Here is a 21,187-nt window from a genome sequence, read left to right on the forward strand (position 1 = left end):
GTGTTGGATGTCCAGGTGGATTGTAAATATTTAGTATTCAGATTCCCCTCAAAATCACATAGGAACAAGATGCGTGCTCCAAAATTTTGAAAGGGACACTTTTTTGAATAAGAACAGCTACTCCACGGCTTCGTGAGGTAAAAGATGAAAAACAAACTTCACTAAACCCCATGCACCGTAACTTTAGGTGTTCACTGTCACTTAGATGGGTTTCTTGCAACAAAGCTATTTGTACATTCTCCTTTTTGAGATAATTCAAGACTTTCCTTTGCTTTACAGGGGTCTGTATACCCTTAACATTCCAAGTACACAGTTTAAGTCCAGACATGAAAGTAACTAAAAGATGATGTAAATGCAGAGCACTTATTCATCCTCAGAGACAAATCGAATATAGTATTGAACATAGGGCCAAAAGGAACACAAAACAAACAAAAACAACAACAAAAACGGTGCAAACGTGCACGTTGCCCAACCTGGGTAGAAAAACAACACTGTCCTCCTCTCCAACTCAGAGGAGATCGAGTGAGTAAGGACCCCTAGCGGTAATAAGACACATCAGTCCGAGATGTCGGAAGGCGATGTTCCTAAAAAATCTTCCTACACAGCCTTTAGGTTCAAAGTCCCACTCAGATCAAAGTTCACATCAGCCAGTAGAATTCTCAGAAAACGGCCATAGAAGTAACAAGGCTGGCAAAAATGTAATTCCTCACCAGTAGAAGAAGTTCCATTCATCGCACTAACATATTCTTCAGCCTCCGTGGGGTTGGTAAACATATTGGATGAACCGTGGTGAGTTACCTTCAACTTTGCGGGATAAATCAGCCTGTTTTCTGCGCCAATTGACCGGAGCTGCCTCTTCACTTTGTCGTATTCCTTTCTCTTGCGAGCCACGGTAGCAGTCAAATCTTGGAAAAACATCACCGTCGAACCCCCGTGCTTCCCAACGCGGTTCTGCCGCGCCATTTCCCACGATGCATTCATCACACGTTGCTTGTCCTGGTAGTTGTGGAAGCGGACGAGTACCGGTCTCGGTCTTTGGTTAAGCTGCGGCCGTGGTGCAAGCGAACGGTGCGCCCTCTCTAGTTTTATCCGCCCGCCTTTTCCTTCGATGTGCAGCACCTCGGGAAGACAGTACTCAAAGAACTGTGTCGGATTAGTTCCTTCCGCGCCCTCGGGAAGGTTCAATATACGGACATTCATCCTCCTTCCTCGATTCTCCAAAACATCGACACGTTCAGCCAAAATCTGCACCGTCTTCTCCAGGGTCTCCACCTTAGTCTTAACCAACTCTCTTTACCAGACGGACTGCTGCTTCTGCTGCACCATTTCGGTGAGGCGAGTCTGCTGGGTGGATCTTTCATGACCACTCCGTTCCATTTTTTGCTGCATTGTTTTCCAACTCCATTTTATCCAGTCTGTCGAGGTAACTGTACAGATCTTTCAGTACAGGCCTTGTGCCAACAAAGTTTGAACCAGGATCTGTCCAGAGCTTCTTGGGATGACCTCATAGCACAGTGAATCTCCAAAAGGAAGCCTTCTGAAGACTGGTCTCTGACAATGTCGGTTTGTAAAGCTCTTGACGCCATGCAGCAGAAAACTAAGCCCCACACCTTGGGTTTTACTCTCTTCTTCACTTCCTCTTTTACCATGTAAGGTCAACAGTTGTGTATTCAAAAGGGTTGGCGGGATTTACCCTCTCGAGTGGTAGGTCACCCATTATTTGTTGACAAACCCTTGCCTTGATTTTCTTGCAGATCACACACGTGTCAACAATTTGTTTAGCATGTCTCCGACCTTTGATTACCCATGCTTTCTTTCTCATTTTTACAAGTGTTCCAGCAATTCTCTCGTGGTTTGTATTGTGAGCTTCTCTGGCGAGCAAGGTGGAGATCCAGTGCGTGGAAGGGAGAATAGGAACAGCAGCTCGTTCTCCAGCAAAAAGCTGGGATCGTCCACCGCACATTGGAAGTCCATCATCATTCTTGAACACAACCAACCGCTTGAGAGTTGAGCTAGGGATGATCTGCCCTTCTTGGGCTGTCAAAAATAGGTCTCTGAGGGCTTCTTGATGCTCAGTGGCAGTCAGTCCAGGGATGGTACCACTAGCTCTGGCTTTCACTCCCCCTCTCTTTAGCCACATTTGAGCAGCACGCCAAGTCCAAGCAACAACATCAACAAGCTTATGCAGGTTGTTAAATTTTTCTCTTGCAATGGGTTTTGTGACCCAACCAACTGGAGTATTCCTAGATTTGACCGCTGGGCTCACGTCACTTTGCCGGGATATCTGCTTCGGTGTATTCTTGGATGACTGGCTTCTGGTGACAACAGCTACAAAAGACTTTCTTTGGAGCTTGTCTACATTTTCTCTTGCATGAGCTGCAACTTCCTGAGGAGACTTTATAGGCCACTCATCCACCGGCCATCTAAAAAAATCTGGACCTTTCTGCCGCACAGATTCCTCCTTCAAGTCCTCCACTGATCCCCCTCTTGTTAGGATGTCAGCAATGTTTAAGTTGCCTGGTATCCACCACCAATCCATTGCAGGCGCAGACTTTTGAATCTCACCAATCCGATTTGCGAAAAAAGTTTGATATCCATAGCTGTCTCTTTGAATGGCTCTAGTACTGTCTGGCTGTCCACAAGATGAAACCATTGTTCTACTTGTATCCTTGCTTGCTTCTCAAAGTACTTGCAAAGCTGGGCAGCAAAAACAGCTCCACAGACTTCAGCTTTTATAGCTTCACCCTTCTGATCCAGTGGTGTTAGTTTGGCCTTAACTTCAACCAAGCGGACTGTAACTCCATCAAGTGTCTGCCATCTGAGATACATTACAGCTCCGTAGGTTTTGGTACTTCCATCAGAAAATGTGACTGCCACAGGGTTGCTTGTCCAATCTGCTGGTGTTAGATTTCTGTGGAATTTTATTTGACTCAGTTCGGCATACTCTTCAAAGAGCTTTATAGGCTCCTCTCTGAGGTCTTCTGAAAGCGGTTTGTCCCAGGTTTCTTTAGCCATTCTCTCACCACCAGTTTCTTGGAGAGCCCGTCTTACCAGGATAGCGTCTTTTTGCTTCGGAGGTGCTACAAGACCAATTGGGTCATAGCGTCCAGCTATTTGGCTTAATAACTCTCTTCTGCTTAGTGGCTCCGGTGACCCCAGCCGTACCTCTTCTTGTGTGAGATTTGTGCCAAGTCTCATTTTCTTCTTTTTCTTTGAGAAATTTATTGCGGTAAGCATGTACAGTTGGTCAGTTTTCTGTCCCATAGCCAACTCCAAATGCTTTGTTTTCCTCTTCTCTCATCTGATTCAGAAGTATGATTGCATCGCTTTGGGTCTGAGACTGCGGGTCTGTTTGTGATTGGTTCGTTCTTGACAGCCTCCCACTTTGACCAAACCATACCCAAGGTTTAAGTATGAAACCACCAGCATTTAAGATCTGCTCCACCCCTTCAGTAATCTTGACCAAAGTCTCCAGACTGTTGTGGGAAGTCAGTATGTCATCCACATAACTGTCTTCTTCAAGCACTCTATGTTCCTCAGCAAGGTATACAAAGGCAGGTAGCTTGGCGGTTTCTCTCATTGCCAGTTGAGCGATGCATCCTGCTGGTTTGTCAACAATATTTACTCTGGTTATAGCATACTCCTCGATGTTATCAGTTGGATAGTCTCTCCAGAGAAACCGGTGCAGGTGCATCTCAAGGTCTTCCAACCAGACTGAGTTACACGTCCTTTTAATGTCTCCTAATGCAGCATGCACACCTTGTCTGAATCGAAGAAGTACAGCTCTTATTGTATTGATCATCTGGCCCTTTAAGTAGTACATCGTTCATACTTAGGCCTTTGAACCTTTGGCTACTATTCCACACCAGTCGGACGAGAGTAGTGACAGAGTGGGGATTTGGAGCAACAAGATGGCTGACATACCAAACGGGGCCCTTCCAGTTACTTTTCATTTCTTCTGTGAGTCTTATAGCTGCACGTTCCTCAATCATTTCATGTACTTGTCGAGTATAAGCTGCTTTCCAACTTGGCTCTTTTTGTAGCTGTCTCGCTGTCCTCAGAAAAGTAGCTTGGACAGCTCTTTTGTTGTTTGGAAGCCAGGTAGGATCTTGTGTCCATGGATACTTCGTGTCCCAGTGTGGGGTGTTAACATGAGCATCTGCTTTGGTGTAGGTAAGTCCTTCTTTTATTATTTCCAACTCTTTTTCCTCAGCCAGTGCCATTTCCTTACCACCTGGTGGGCAATTACCACACCGGCATTCTCCAAATCTTGGTTAACAGGAAGCACCGATGCTGTCCCATCGCCACCACTCGAGGACATTTTTCACGGAGCCTGCTGTGACCAGAGTTTTTGCAATCATGTCCCTTTGAATATCAGTTAATAGTTAAATCTCCCTTGGACGTTTCAGATCTTCTAGGGTGACTTCCCGGAAAAATGTTGAAGTTTTCCGGGTTCAATTTCCTCATGGACTTTTGCAATTTTGTCTAGACCATAGCAAACAAATTTGTGTGCCTGTTCTTCCCCTGATGCTGTTGGAGTACGAACTCTGAGGAGATAACGCTTTGTGCTCACCGTCAGAGACATTCCACCAACACCGTATAGAACCAAGGTCACTTCTTCACTCCAAAGCCTGAGCCGGTCAGCAGCCTTGTGTGTGATGTAGTTGGTGTCTGAGGCGAGGTCTATGAGTGTTCACACTTTCTGACCTGCATTTGCTGTGACTTCTATCAGCATCAATATGACCGGTGGTTCTGATAGTCCATACTTTTTTAATAACTGAGAAGGAGGTGGGTTTCCCACTCGAATGTTCCCATTAGTGAATGCCTTCCTGCATTTTATTGCCATTTCTGGAGTTAATTCGGAAAGGAACTTTTCTTGGTCAACAGTCAGATTGCTTTTAGTCGTACTGTTCTTGTGACTGAAATCACTACTCCTCTCTAGTGGTTGCGGCACACTATTATTCAGGCACACAAAGTAGTGATGATCGGGAGTACTGCCTTTCCTGCATTCTCGGTTCCTGCAGAGGTACGCGTCTTTACAGTCCTCCCTCCTCATATGCCACACAAGACACATCTTGCACACTCCTAGTTGTTTCAGTGTGACTCTTTTCTCTGGAACACATAAGAATTTTGAATTTCCTGCAGAAGAAGAGTTTCTTGTAGTGTCTTTCATCACAGCCCTGGTTGAAGCAAACTTTTCATTTCTTCTCGTGAGGAACTTATCAGATTTGTTTGCCATTTTTATTTGCTCCAACCTTTCAAGCACGCCTTCCTACTTAAGGATGCGATGAGCATATTAAAGTGATTGTCAGCAGTTACACCATTGCTTGGTTCTATCATGTAGACAATCCAATCCCTCTTCATAAAGTTGGGAAGTTTACTTTCTATAGTCCATACAGCCAATGGGTTTTTTATTGCACCGACATTGTTCAGTTCTGTGAGGTCAGTAACAGCCTTCTCAACTGTTTGGACAGTCAATGACTCTGCTTGGTTGATCTCTTCTGACAGGCTGTAATCTCTCCAGGTCTTCCAGAATCTCGAGTGCTATTGCTGCCTTGTTCCCATATCTGTTTTCAAGAATCCTGAAGATGTCTTCTGCTGAGGAATATGTTGACAGTCTTAAATCTTTAGCTATTTTGTCCTCTATGCTGTCCAATAGTTGAATCTTTTTAACTTTTACAGATCCTGTTGGTTCCCCTTGCTTTTGCAGGTTTTCCCAGTCTTTTTTCCATCTGTAATACTCAGTTCTGTTGCCACTGAACACAGGAAGTGTGGTCGGTTTAATTCTAACAATAGGGCTGACTAGTTATTTGGTTGGGGTCGCTTCGCTCGCTCCGTTATTGGCTGCTGTAACTTCATGTGCCACCCTTCTTGCAGTAACAAATTCTGCCTTCCGTAGCTCCAATCTGTTTTTCAGCATCTTTATGCTCTTGATTCTGTCATTCAGAGGCCTTCTGTCTTCTCCAGGGATCCATCTTTCCCAAGCACGCATGGCATCTGTGACTTCTTTGCCCCAATAAGTCCATGTGAACGCCAGAGCTTTCAACATTACTGCTTAAGACAGGTAAATCTTGGGCTATTTGTGCAACCTCTTCAGCACCTTGAATGGTTCCGATAACCTCTCGTTCGCCGTCTCGGGACCACAATGTCTCTTGTACAACTTTTCGTACTTGCTTGAATTTTTCTTCAACATTTCTAGCTGTTTGATTATTTGCCTCTTGATATTCAAGAACTTGTGGCTTCTCCTCTTTTGTGAACTCTGACAGTACTCCAGCCAAGTAGTTGTCATTTGCGTCAAGAAGTCCTCAGAATCGATCTGAAAATTTATTGAATTCTTCGAATAATTTTTTGACTACTCTTCAGCTATTAATTTTGCCCTCATGATCACCACACTTTGACCAAAAGCCTGTCATCTTTTCTCCTCCAGATGCACGAGTGGTTTTCAACTGTCAAGCTTTTTCCGTTTTTAGTGCTGGTCCAGCTTAATGGACAGGAAGAAGGTAGGACACGAGGCCAACTCAGCTTTTGAAACATTTATTGAATCTTTGTAATGTTGTAGTTTTGGCAGGTTGAAAACCTTGAAGAAATTAATAAAGAGATGGAATCTTTAAGTGACAAATGTATCTCTTGAAATGTGTCTCAATTCAAACAAAATGAAATATCTCAGAATCCATCCATCCATCCATCCATCCATCATCTCCCGCTTATCCGAAATCGGGTCGCGGAGGCAGCAGCTTCAGCAGGGAAGCCCAGACTTCCCTCTCCCCAACAACATCTTCCAGCTCTTCCGGAAGGATCTCAAGGCGTTCCCAGGCAAGCCGGGAGACATAGTCTCTCCAGCGTGTTCTGGGTCGTCCTCGGGGTCTCCTGCCGGTGGGACATGGCCGAAACACCTCACCAGGGAGGCGTCCAGGGGGCATCCTTATCAGATGCCCGAGCCACCTCAACTGGCTCCTCTCAACGCGGAGGAGCAGCGGCTCGACTCTGAGTCCCTCCCGGATGGCCGAACTTCTCACCCTATCTCTAAGGGAGAGCCCGGACACCCTGCGAAGGAAACCTATTTCGGCCGCTTGTATCCGAGATCTTGTTCTTTCGGTCATGACCATAGGTGAGAGTAGGAACGTAGATCGACCGGTAAATTGAGAGCTTCGCTTTTCGGCTGAGCTCCTTCTTCACCACGACAGACCAATAGAGGGTCCGCATCACAGCAGACGCTGCACCGATCCGCCTGTCGATCTCCCGTTCCATCTTACCCTCACTCGTGAACAAGACCCCAATATACTTGAACTCCTCCACTTGGGGCAGAATCCCATCCCCGACCCGGAGAGGGCACGCCACCCTTTTCCGACTGAGGACCATGGTCTCAGATTTGGAGGTGCTGATTTTCATTCCGACCGTTTCACACTCGGCTGCGAACCGCTCCAGTGAGAGTTGGAGATCTCTGCTTGAAGAAGCCAACAGTACCACATCATCTGCAAAAAGCAGAGATGCAATACTGAGGCAACCAAACCGGCCCCCCTCGACACCTCGGCTGCGCCTAGAAATTCTGTCCATAAAAGTTATGAACAGAATCAGTGACAAAGGGCAGCCATGGCGGAGTCCAACCCTCACTGGAAACGAATCAGACTTACTGCCGGCAATGCGGACCAAACTCTGACATCGGTGGTACAGGGACCGGACAGCCCTTATCAGGGGGCTCGGTACCTCGTACTCCCGAAGCACCCCCCACAGAACTCCCCGAGGGACACGGTCGAACGCCTTCTCCAAGTCCACAAAACACATGTAGACTGGTTGGGCGAACTCCCATGCACCCTCGAGGACCCTGCTGAGGGTGTAGAGCTGGTCCACTGTTCCACGGCCGGGACGAAAACCACATTGCTCCTCCTGAATCCGAGATTCGGCCTTCCGACGGACCCTCCTCTCCAGCACCCCTGAATAGACCTTACCGGGGAGGCTGAGGAGTGTGATCCCTCTGTAATTGGAGCACACCCTCTGGTCCCCCTTCTTAAATAGGGGGACCACCACCCCGGTCTGCCAATCCAGAGGCACTGTCCCCGATGTCCACGCGATGTTGTAGAGACGTGTCAACCATGACAGCCCCTCAACATCCTTTATGAACTCCGGGCGGATCTCATCCACCCCCGGGGCTTTGCCACCGAGGAGCTTTTAAACTACCTCGCTTACTTCAACCCCAGAGATAGGAGAGCCCACATCAGAGTCTCCAGGCTCTGCTTCCTCAGTGGAAGGCGTGTCGGTGGAATTAAGGAGGTCTTCGAAGTACTCTCCCCACCGACCCACAACGTCCCGAGTTGAGGTCAGCAGCACCCCATCTCCACTATAAACAGTGTTAATGGTGCACTGCTTCCCTCTCCTGAGACGTCGGATGGTGCACCAGAATTTCCTCGAAGCCGTCCGGAAGTCATTTTCCATGGCCTCCCCGAACTCCTCCCACACCTGGGTTTTTGCCTCAGCAACCGCCAGAGCTGCATTCCGCTTGGCCAGCCGGTACCTGTCAGCTGCCTCCGGGGTCCCGCAGGCCAAAAGGGCCCGATAGGACTCCTTCTTCTGCTGGACAGCATCGGGTTCGGGGATTGCCGCCACGACAGGCACCGACCATCTTGCGGCCACAGCTCCGATCGGCCGCCTCAACAATGGAGGCAGGAAACATGGTCCACTCGGACTCGATGTCCCCCGCCTCCCCCGGGACGTGCGAAAAGTTCTGCTGGAGGTGAGAGTTGAAACTCCTTCTGACAGGGGATTCCGCCAGACGTTCCCAGCAAACCCTCACAATACGTTTAGGTCTGCCAGGTCGGACCGGCATCTTCCCCCACCATCGGAGCCAACTCACCACCATATGGTGATCAGTTGACAGCTCCGCCCCTCTCTTCACCCGAGTGTCCAAAAAATGCGGCCGCAAGTCCAATGATACGACTACAAAGTCGATCATCGAACTGCGGCCTAGGGTATCCTGGTGCCAAGTGCACATATGGACACCCTTATGTTTGATCATGGTGTCCGTTATAGACATTCCGTGATAGGGACAGAAGTCCAGTAACCAAACACCGCTCGGGTTCAGATCGGGGGGGCCGTTCCTCCCAATCACACCTCTCCAGGTCTCACTGTCATTGACCACGTGAGCATTGAAGTCCCCCAGCAGAATGAGTCCCCAGGTGGAGCGCCCTCCAGCACACCCTCCAAGGACACCAAAAAGGGTGGGTACTCTGCACTGCTGTTTGGTGCATAAGCAGGCGGAGGGAGGCTACCCTCTCGTCCACCGGGGTAAACCCCAATGTACAGGCGCCAAGCCGGGGGGCAATAAGTATGCCCACACCTGCTCGCCACCTCTCACCCTGGGCAACTCCAGAGTGGAAGAGTGTCCAACCCCTCTCGAGAGGACTGGGACCAGAACCCAAGCTGTGTGTGGAGGTGAGCCCGACTATATCTAGTCGGAACCTCTCAGCCTCACACACCAGCTCGGGCTCCTTCCCTGCCAGAGAGGTGACATTCCATGTCCCAAGAGCTAGTTTTTGTTGCCGGGGATCGGACCGCCAAGGTCCCTGTCTTTTGCCGCCGCCCAGCTCACACGGCACCCGACCCCTTTGGCCCCTCCCACCAGTTGTGAGCCCATGGGAAGGGGGACCCACGTGTCCTTTTCGGGCTGAACCCGGCCGGGCCCCATGGGCGCAGGCCCGGCCACCAGGCGCTCGCCATCGAGCCCCGCCTCCAGGCCTGGCTCCAGAAGGGGGCCTCGGTGACCCGCGTCCGGGCGAGGGAAAACGTGGTCCATAAATTTTTGTCTTCATAAGGGGTTATTTTGAGTATTGAGATATCTCAGAAAGTATTTTGAAATCATGGAAAACATGACTAAAAGTACTTAATTACTTAAGATTTACTTTACTATTTAATATTATCATTATTATAATTTAATATGTAAACATTACTTACTATTATACTTATTATTTTTACATTTTAACTTGTTAAAAATCTTTACTGTCATGTATTAAACAGTTCAATATTCAATTTATTCAAAATCCTAACAGAAGCAGGAAGCAATTTACAATAGCCACCTAAAGGGCTTCTTCCACCAACATGAATAAACTAAGATACTTTGGTCAAATGTACTGCTCCTGAAAGTTAGGTTTGACTCACCAACAACGTCCCTGCGCTTCTTCCTCTGCACTAAATTGGAGTGTGCCAACACACCTGTTTTTATCCTGTCAACACACCTGTTTTGGATTGGCCAATTAGTGTGGTGAGAGCATACGGGTCCAACACTTATGTTGGGTGCCACCTTTTGTCTAAATACGGAATTACAGTTTCTCTTGTTTTGTCTGATTCTCAAGGGAGTTGTTGTTTTGTTTTCTTCTTTCTTCACCTTTGGCAACACAATATCTTCTCACATCAACAATGCAAATAAATAAAAGTCTGCAACAAATTATTAAAAAATGTGCATAGTGCAAACTGTAAAGTATTTTGTAAACAGATAAATCAGAACAAACTTAAGGTTGTCTGAACATATGTAATATTAAACAAATGTGTTGTTCAGTCATTTATAGAAATAAAAAAAAAATGCAAAAAATACTTCTTTCAAGGATTATTCAACCACTGCGTCACTGTAGATTTTGGGCAAGGAAAACAAGCCGGTTCACCATATCAGGTTTTTAAGCCTGCCCTGGTACATGTGACAATATTACCCCCTGTACTAAAAATTATTTCAGAGGGAGTACTGGTGGCTGGAATGCACAAGTATTTTTTGGCAAGCTGAGACACTTTTGGAAAGTTGCACTCATTTATTTTCCACTACTCCAAGGGGTCAGACTCACTGTTTGCATCATGGCACTTCATGTAGCTTTCCAACTCACTTTCAACTTTTTTGCCTTTCAGTTGTAGGCAAGGCCTCTTCATCCTCTTGACTATTTATCAGGAAGAAACTACCTAGTGATTTGCGTTGTTTCTTCACCGGTGGCAGAGGTGGTTCAATGGCAGCTCCCCTTCCTGTACCCTGGTCCACTGATATGTCTGCCTGTGATTGGACCGAATCTCCATCCAATAACTCAGACACAGCTCTTCCTTTAATGGCCTCCACCTTGTCTGGGCTAATGTCTTGAATCTAGAATCCACAAAGGCAGCCATATCAAGGAGATAATCTGTGGCCAAGTCGGCATATTTCTCATCCAGATAAGTCATAATTGTGGTCTTTAGCTCTTTTGTGAGTTGAGTGTCCCGCTCTTTTCCCTTGAGCAAATTTGTACGCAACAGATGGAGTACTGGCTTCACATATGAGACTTTCACATATGACTCCCCAGATAGGGAGTCTGTGAATTCCAGAAGAGGAGTTAAGGCCTCATGCAGAGACTCAAGAACATCAATGTCTTGCCATGTAGGGATCAGGGCCCTGTTGATTATGTCTGAAGACAAAACTTCAATGATTGCCTTTTGTTGTTCCAGGACCCTTCTGTCTTGAGCCCCACCTGGCTGGTGACTCTGTAACTAGCTGGTGTTTTGGGAGATGAAGGTGTTCCTGAGCTTTCAAAAGGTCCCTCTTTTTCTTCCACGAGTAGGAGAAGGCAGAGACCAATTTCTTACACACACCAACAGCCCTTTCCAGTCTTTTGTTTCCTGACGAGACCTATAGAAACACAAGTGAAAAAATTGTGTAAATAAGGATAACAGATGTGTAATTTCAGTCAGACTGGTAAGTGCAACAGATACTGTGCTTTCAATAATAATAATACGAATATCATCAACAACAAAGTTTGAAAGTAATTATCAAAATAATGATTATAACAATGAAAACATTCTGCATAAACATTTATTATGGGGTTCTGTGAAGGGATTTATGCACTCATTCATTTAATCATGTATTCATGTCTTGTATCATTATGTATCCACAACACATATATTCTGCATTATATCTGCATCATACTTAGACTCCTGTTAAGTCTTGTTATTTCATTATAATCAAATGTAATGTTTCATCATATTCAGGGTAGAAGTAGGCAGTGTGTTTACTGAAATAAAGTGCAACACTACGAATGTTTTGACCTAACTGAGGTCGGGATGACTGGACTAGATAAGGGAGTGAGACCAAGGAAAGGGACAAGGGATGTGACATTGTGATTCTCAATTAAAGGATCAGGTAAGAGGGGGACGACAGAGATCTGAACCATATTGCTGACGTTCGTCTCTCCTGGCCAGTAAAACTCATCATTGGGTGTCCATGTTGTTTTGTCTTCATATTTCCGACTCGTCTTGGTAAGACTCCAGTCTGGAGGCGGGTTTCTCCTCCAACAGGTTCTATTGGCTAATTAAATTAACATCTTAATCAACAAGGAATGATGCAGTACTTACCAATTGCAGAGTGCAACCGATGGCCAAACCACTGCAGCCGTGTCCAATTGTTTGAAGTTGCATTCACTATATTTGCCCCGCTGTCTGTGGTGATGCACACCATTTTTTCCTCAGCCAGACTCCAGGACAAGAGTGCCTCCTTCAAGCCTTCAGCTATTAACGCTCCCACAAACAAAAAAACAAAAAAAACATGTTCATTTAAAAAAAACAATTAAAATTGTAGTTTTTATGAACCTGTGCCAAACGGCATCACTGGCCAAACTGTGACAAAATGCATTTTGGTTAGAAAATATGCCGAACCATGTGAAATCTTGTTTTTGGATTATTTATTGTCTATTTTAAAAGAAATTTCACATCAAGCTTGCTCAGTTGGCCACAAACAATAAATAAGCAGCTTTTCATAAAATAGCAATACTTTGAAAACTGCTTTGGGATTCAAGCGACATCAGTTGTCTTTCTTGTGGTATGTTGCAAAGCATGGATTGCTTGCCTGGGGACAGAGGAAGGATGTACATGTAGGATGAAATCCCACTGCATTGCTAAGGAGGTTACACACTTGTTGTCATTCTACTTGACCTCAACAATCCCCTCTGAATATCTGTAGTCAAATTCTCCTTGGCCTTTCTTGTTCAGCTCATTGTCCTTTGTCAAGGGAGCTCCACCAGTGCACTTTTCACGAGCTGTGCCGATGCATTTCACACCAAAACTTGATTCCTGATCCTTGAACAGGCTGTATCTCGTGAAGAAGTTGTCGCAAAAGACAACAGACAGTATTGGCTCAGGGATGGTCTTGCAGAGAGTCCGCACCACTTTGGCTCCCAGCAGAAGCTTCTTTTCTTCCTCACTTAAGTGTGATGTTGAAGAAGGTGAAGGCTCCTTGATAGAGTAGCAGGTCATGGATGATTCCAGAGGTATTGGCTCGACTGTAGATGTTGAAGCCAAAACGATGAGGTTTGTTTCGGATGAACTGAGGCAGATTTCCTGCTCTGGTGCTTTTGTAAGGAACCATGACCTCATCCACTGACTGCTTGAAAGTAGATGGGATTTCGAGGCACTGCTTTCGCAACATGTCAGTGTTGAGTGAGCGGATCTTGTAGAAACGACCAGGGCTCTCCGCAACTTGCTGGTTGACATTGAAATGGATGAAACGACATAGCATCTTGAAGCGGTTTCGTGGCATGATTTTTGCAGTCACGGGCAAACGTGATTCCATGGCCCAGTAGTCTTCAATGGCAGGAAATTAAAAAACTCCCATAAATAGTAACATTACCATAAAGTGTTCCATCTCTGCAAATGCTTGTGTTGATTGGATTTCCCATTTGTTGAGCAGAATAGAGATTGGTGTGGTAGACAATGTGCCTGATCATCTCATTTGTGAAAATCGTTTTGAAGTTGGCGAATGGTGTCATTACATCTTTAGGGAGTTCAAATATTTTTTCTGGAACCAGGAATGGCTCAACTGGATACTTGATCTACAGGCAAAATGCGTTAAATCATGTTGCCCATCAACTTGCCTTTGTCTACAGAAATCAGAAAGGTTCAGTGACTAATTTACACATGCCATGCTTTTGTTTAGACAAGACTACAAGGCTTGCATTTGAATGGTTGGACATTCATGTCAACGACTGGATAATGCATCTAGATGCAAAGGAGTCGTTGATATTCAACAAGGTCCATCAATTTGTCTTTGTCTACAGAAATCAGAAAAGTTCAGTGATCAATTCACACATGCCATTCTTTGGTTCAGACAAGACAATAAGGCTCGCTACAAGGCTTGCATTTGAATGGTGGGACAATCATGAGTCTTTAGAGTCACTGAAACATAAGAAAAGAATACTGAAGCTACTTTGTGTCTGCAAATTCACCTATTGACTGAGATAACCATGCACAGAATGTTTGCAGAGGCAGACAACGTGCATGTCCTGTTGCTACATTCTAATGCCTAATACTTGCAGAGTATCCGTTTGGCACAGCTTGTTTTTGAAAAATTGCTTCCCTATTTTTTGTTTTTTTCTTCAACAAGTTACCAGATTATGTTCAGTAGTCATTCATAAACCACAATATGACAAAAAAACATTCCAACCTTTGAAAAATCAACCAGAAATGTTATAAGCGAGGGATGGGTTTAGAAAAATTTCCATATTACTGGGAACCCTAATTAAAGTGCATAATGCCTCTCCTCAAAAGATCTTTAAGTGTTCTTTTTGTGCATAACCCATGTATAACCAGTATAAGAGTTTTAATGATTCAAAGTTCACTTCCAAGCAAATGTCCTTTATTTCAAAACAATCTAAAGTTAGTGTGCCAATGTTTTTTCCCCAGGGTTCAATAGTTAAAAAGAAAAAGACAGAAAAGAACCAAAAATTCAATGTGTATCAATATCGACCAATATGAAATACTTATATCGTGATTAGTGTTGCCACGGGATACCAGTACCATACCCCGATTTTTCAGCGTCAAAAACAGCTCGATACCATTTTTTTTTTAAATAGCTGTATTGTAAAAAAAAAACACCTAAAAAATAAATAGGGTGAGAATTATTTTGATCACAATTTCACAAGGCGGAGCGGAGGCGGCGGAGGAGCGGATTAGAGAAGAGTAGACACACACGCATGCACACACAAAAACACAAGCAACATTACATTGAGTCATTATCAATTAAATGAACCTATTTGCTTGACCATAACGGTGCAAATGTATTGTCAATATCAACAATGGATGACATGAAATGCAGTCAAATAGGTCAAGAATATGGCATGTAATGTAAAAACATATTGTGAATAAGCATGTACCGTATTTTACCGGACTATAAGTCGCATTCTTTTTTCATAGTTTGGCCGGGGGTGCGACTTATACTCTGGAGCGACTTATGTGTGAAATTATTAACACATTATTACTGTCATGGCATGTGACTGCTGACTTGTATTTATGATGTTTTGCCTCCCTCTGCAGGCGCTTTAGCGCTCAAGCGCCTGCAGAGGGAGACAAAACATCATAAATACAAGTCAGCACTAACAAGCCATGACAATTACTTCTATATCATTTCACGTTATTGTAACCCACATAAAGAAACATAAGATACATCCTAAAAGCCCCTGCGATTGGCTGGCAACCAATTCAGGGTGTCCCCCGCCTACTGCCCGAAGACAGCTGGGATAGGCTCCAGCACGCCCCGCGACCCTTGTGAGGATAAGCGGTATCGATTATGGATGAATGGACATCCTAAAAGCTATTGAAATGCATGAATAATTTAAACGGTTAAAGTCTAATGTTTTGTCAAATAAGTAATTAAAATGGTATGATAAAAAGACAATATGACTGTTAAGGCCTTGCATGTCGATTAAGCCATCTTATCCAAACAGCTAAACATTCACAAACAAACGCCACAGACTCCAGGTGTGCAGCGAAATTGCATTTATATTATGAAACTGCACAAGAAACAGAAAGTACTATCAATCTATGCATTACATACAGGTGTATTTTCATAGACATGAACAAGATGAGCCTTTGCTAACGATTAACGATCACGATTAGCATTAGCGATAGCGATTAGTATGTTCAGTCAACCTACAATCATCCAAAATTCAGCTCGTATATAAATGTCATTACACACAATTGTCTAAGTTAGTTTCAGACGATGGTTGAACAAGAATGAACCACAAACAGGCAGACATGCTAACGATTAGCGATCGCGATTAGCATTAGCGATAGCGATTAGTATGTTCAGTCAACAACACAGTACAATCATCCACAATTCAGCTCCTATATAAATGTTGCATGCTCATTACGCACAATTGTCTAAGTTACTTACAGACGATGGTTGAACAGGAATGAACCACAAACATACAGTTGCCTGCCTCTGGCTGGGGTATTGCATCATGCAGCCACACACGTAAGAAGCCGAGCACAGAGGAGACGAAGACATAATTACGACCGAATACATAAATACTTTTGGAGACATGGAATCATTCTACATGGTCGGGGATAAATAAAAGACTTATTTAATCGATCTACAACCATTTTGGTGAGTTTAAAGTTATCTTACAGTAACTTTCTTGTATGCTATGTGTGTGAATGTTAGCTAAATGTTACCATCGTAGCTCGGTGGAAATTATGTGTACTAAGCACACAATTTCCTCCCAAAATGGGACTTATACTCCAGTGTGACTTATATATGTTTTTTCCCGTTTATTATGCATCTTATGGCTGGTGCGATTTGTACTCCGGAGCGACTTATAGTCCGTAAAATACGTTGCCTACATTGCCATGTATACATGATGCTTATATAAACAATAAATGCAGTCATTAATCTCATGATTTCAAAAAAATGCTCTGAAAATCAGAATTGGCTAATTGTGTCCAAAAAGCAAAGAGGGTATCCAGCTGCATATCTGGCCATGAAAATGATCATAACCTGCTCAATACTGCATTACAGGAGAAGTCACACGAATGGCTCTATACACCTTTGTGCACATTTCCTACTAGTGACGTTTAAATAAATAAACGAATATTTAATGGTTAGCCCCGGGGCTTTAAAAGTAGGTGAGGGCAGCCCTGCCTGCAAGGGTTTCAAAATAAAAGCCTACAAAGGCTTTGATGTTCATGTATTATTTACAAGGCATTTGTGCCTTGATGGGTCACAAAATGGATCATTGGGTGACGTATTCTTTGAAGTTTTCATATTAACTTTTGCTTTTGCAGTGCTTAAATGTTAGTGAGGTTAGTCATGACACCGTCATAGCTGCAGTCATCATCTTAAGTGGCTCATATGTATACGAGGCCAGTGCCGCTTTTGACGGGGTCACCGCTCGAAAAGGTGCACAAAAAAGCATCAGTAAGTGAATTTGCTAATGCAGAACAGTACGTAGTAATCTTAACTTATCTGGCTCTCATAATAACCTTCATTATAAATATGAACTATAATGCCATGTACATTTGTCTTTTTGTGTCTTGCAGACATCAGTGAATATGTTTATCCTCATATTGAAGAGGACGAGGAGGACGAAGAGTTCCCCCACTTCAAAGAGGAAGAGGAGCAGCAGTCCCCTTATGTTAAACAGGAGGAGGGAAAAGAGCCCCCCTACATCAAAGACGAGGAGGACCAGGATATCTGCAAGTTGCCGTTGACTCGTGTATCTTTGAAGAGTAAAAATGAAGGTCAAAGTGAGGTGAGCAGAGGGGCGGAGCCTCCAAGCAGCAGCTCATGTCAACACGTGACAACAGAAGGTGATGATGACCACAGGGGAGCATCACAAGGAGACGGCCTCCGACCTCCACGATCTGATAGTGATGAGACGTCATCAAATGGTGATGATGATGATGAAGATGAAGAATGTGAAGGTGGTATGACATGTAACAAAGACAACAAATCCTGGAAATGTTCTAAGTGTGGGGAAACATATGCTTTCAAGAGACGTTTAAAACGCATGAGAATGCACTCTGAAGAGAAACCTTTTTCCTGCTTAGTTTGTGGCAAAATATTCTCTCAGAAGGGAGGCTTAGTAATTCACACTAGAACCCACACTGGTGAGAAACATTTTGCCTGTTCAGTTTGTGGCCAAAGATTCTCTCAAAAGGGAAACTTAATTAGTCACACCAGAACACACACTGGTAAGAAACCTTTTGCCTGTTCAGATTGTGGCCAAAGATTCTCTCAGAAGGGAAGCTTAGTTCGTCACACCAGAATGCACACTGATGAGAAACCTTTTGCATGTTCACATTGTGGACAAATGTTCTCTGATGAGTTAAGCTTAAAAAGACACACCAGAACACACACTGGTGAGAAACCTTTTGCATGTTCACATTGTGGACAGATGTTCTCTCATAAGTTAACCTTAAAAAGACACACAAGAACACACACTGGTGAGAAACCTTTTACATGCTCAGTGTGTGGCAAAATGTTCACTCAGAAGGGAGGCTTAGTTCGTCACACCAGAACACACACTGGTGAGAAACCTTTTGCATGTTCACATTGTGGACAAATGTTCTCTCATAAATTAAACTTAAATTGACACACGAGAACACACACTGGTGAGAAACCTTTTGCCTGTTCAGTTTGTGGCCAGAGATTCTCTCAGAAGGAACACTTAATAGGTCACACCAGAACCCACACTGGTGAGAAACCTTTTGCATGTTAACATTGTGGACAAATGTTCTCTAATAAGTTAAACCTAAAAATACACACCAGAACACACACTGGTGAGAAACCTTTTCCATGTTCACATTGTGGACAAATGTTCTCTAATAAGTTAAGCTTAAAAGTACACACCAGAGCGCACACTGGTGAGAAACCTTTTGCATGTTCAGTTTGTGGCCAAACATTCTCTCAGAAGGGACACGTCATAGGTCACACCAGAATCCACACTGGTGAGAAACCTTTTGCCTGTTCAGTTTGTGGCCAAATGTTCTCTCAAAAGGGAAACTTAATAAGTCACACCAGAACCCACACTGGTGAGAAACCTTTTGCCTGCTCAGATTGTGGCCAACACTTCTCACGGAAGGTTTCTGTCAAGAGACACAAGTGCGCTGGTGTCAAGAAGTCTTAAATAAAAATGTTAATGTTTAACAGCTAAAGTATTTAACATGATAATTATTGACAAAATCTGCATTGTTTTCAATGTAACATCTTTTATTTTATCCTCATTTCTGTCATCTACTAAAATCCTTTTTTTTTCACCAATTACCACTGTTGGTCCGTTTTTAAGCAATGTATGCGCCATGTACAATGTTTTTGTGATTTCCGTATGAAGTAACTTCTTAATTGATTACATGGACTGTGAAGAAACTTTGACTTTGGATTGGAAGGTGGGAAAGTGTACATACAATTCTGCATTCAGTACAATAATCAAACGGCGTCTTTATTTTTATCAATGAAATAGGCTGTTTATATTGACTTTGTAGGTTTGTTGAAGCTATTCAGTGTAACCCAGTGGCGTTACCAGGATGCCAGGTGTGGGTGGGCATTAGTCTTACCTGGAGGGAGGGGGGGGGGGGGTAAAAAAGTGCTACAGTGCTCAAGTAGGTCGAAATCCAGCGTAGGGCTACTGCACCTTAAAACATGTTTTGTTTTCTCTTTAATTGAGATGTTGTTGTGATTTGGGCTAAACAAATAAAAGTTGATTTGATTTTTTTATATCCCATTCATTTGAACTACATCCAGTTTTCTTTGGGTGGGCAGAGCGTGTCCGTGGGTGGGCATAGCCTAGCCTGCCCCACGCCCCTTTCTGGTAACGCCCTTGGTGTAACCCACCCTCCTTTTTTATTGTTCTTGTATCTTCTAAATTGTTTGCTTGATAAATGTTGTTTTAGGGATGTGTGTTCTACAGGATCATTTTTTTGTTTACATGCATTCATTCTTTTTGTTAGTCAAAGGCTTTTTATCTTTTTTTATTTTATGTGATAATTTCTCACTGGACAGTGATTGTGAAATCAGGATTTGTCCAGTCATCCTGGAAAAGTTTAGGAAATTGAACATATGATTCTAGTTTGCATTATATTAAATGACATATTCAATTAAACCAAACAAGCAAATATCGTCCATTGTTTTATTCCACTTCAAAGGAAATATGAGCATGAACTTTCAAATACATTTTTAACGATGACTCCATCCTACATCACATCATTCACTGATTTTTGACGGCTAACGATTTGAGAGGTCCACTTTTACGAGACTTCACGTCCACCGCCCCACCCTCCTGCTGCTGCGCCATACCATTACCAGAGGGGGAGGCCGAGGGTCCCGTACTTAACGCATCACATTGCGTACTCATCTTTCACGCCTGTTTTGTGCACACACAGCTTTGATAAGTCCGGCCGCTGTACACTTGCGCAATTTTTTTCTGTCATGTTTTTTTTTTTTGATAGGTCACATACTTCGCGCAGGAAGTTGCGTATGCATCTTTCAGGCCCCGTTATGTATGTACGAAGCGTTGATAAGTGAGACCACTGGTCCTTGAAGTAATAAACCATAGATGGAGAAGATCAGAACCAACATTTTTTATTAAACTTATCTGACAGGACAACACTATATATGTGATTGTTGCATCTTAGACAGCGCCCTTTTCTCACTTGACCTTGTCTGATTCCTGCATTTCAGAGATGGAAAAAAATAGACGAGCAAATTCAATCAACTTGTGTGAGTCTTGATATACATTGGATGCTTTCTTGAAAGATTAAACAAACACGTATTGGAAAATGGTTGTTGTTTGTGAACTAATAATTGAGCTTAAATCCCAAGTGAGTGACCTGCTGAACTTTCCAACACCACCTTTTTTATACGGGTTGGGTCCAATAGTGGCATTAGCCCCTTCTCCACCAACAAGCCCAGGAACTTTTTGTTCCTGGTAATATAAATGACTGGTAACAAAGGTTCCTGTGGACCAGGTTGTTTGCGTCCCCACAAAATGAAATAGTTCTTGGTAAATTATGCAAATGAGACTAATGACACATCAGTGGGAGGTGTTGTGTTACTTACTCATTACTGACACCCCACGGGTGTCAAAGTCAAATGGATGGAGGGCCAAATAAAAAAAATTGCGACAAGCCGAGGGCCGGACTGATAGAATGTTCATTTGAAATTTTGTAAAATGTCCAGATTGGATCGGGTCCTTCGCGCCTGCTGATGATGTCACGCTTTATATTTCTGTAATATATTTCTTTGCCTCTGTTTTTGTCACCCCCCTGGCTGTTGTGTTTTTATGTTTGGAGTTACTGAATAAAAAATAAAATAAAGTACATTACTACTACTTTTGCGAGGAAGCTCGTACGTCACTTTCGCTTATGACCCAAGAAATCAGCGGAACGTTTACGTTTCTCCTGCCAAACTGGAAACAATTTT

At 43.8% G+C, this 21,187-nt stretch overlaps 1 protein-coding gene across 1 annotated transcript in view; it reads left to right on the forward strand.

The window, feature by feature from the left end:
* Positions 1-19,264, forward strand: part of LOC147132664 (uncharacterized) — a 48,281-nt gene extending 29,017 nt beyond the window's left edge. The window contains exon 2 of the mRNA XM_086013930.1: positions 17,308-19,264. Coding sequence (XP_085870056.1) covers positions 17,308-18,362 — 1,055 coding nt within the window. The 3' untranslated portion in view covers positions 18,363-19,264. The remainder of the gene's footprint in view (positions 1-17,307) is intronic.
* Positions 19,265-21,187: the final 1,923 nt, after the last annotated feature.

This window comes from Filicampus tigris, chromosome 18, assembly GCF_054856515.1.
Source record: "Filicampus tigris isolate MCC_2025a chromosome 18, RoL_Ftig_1.0, whole genome shotgun sequence".
NCBI lineage: Eukaryota > Metazoa > Chordata > Actinopteri > Syngnathiformes > Syngnathidae > Filicampus > Filicampus tigris.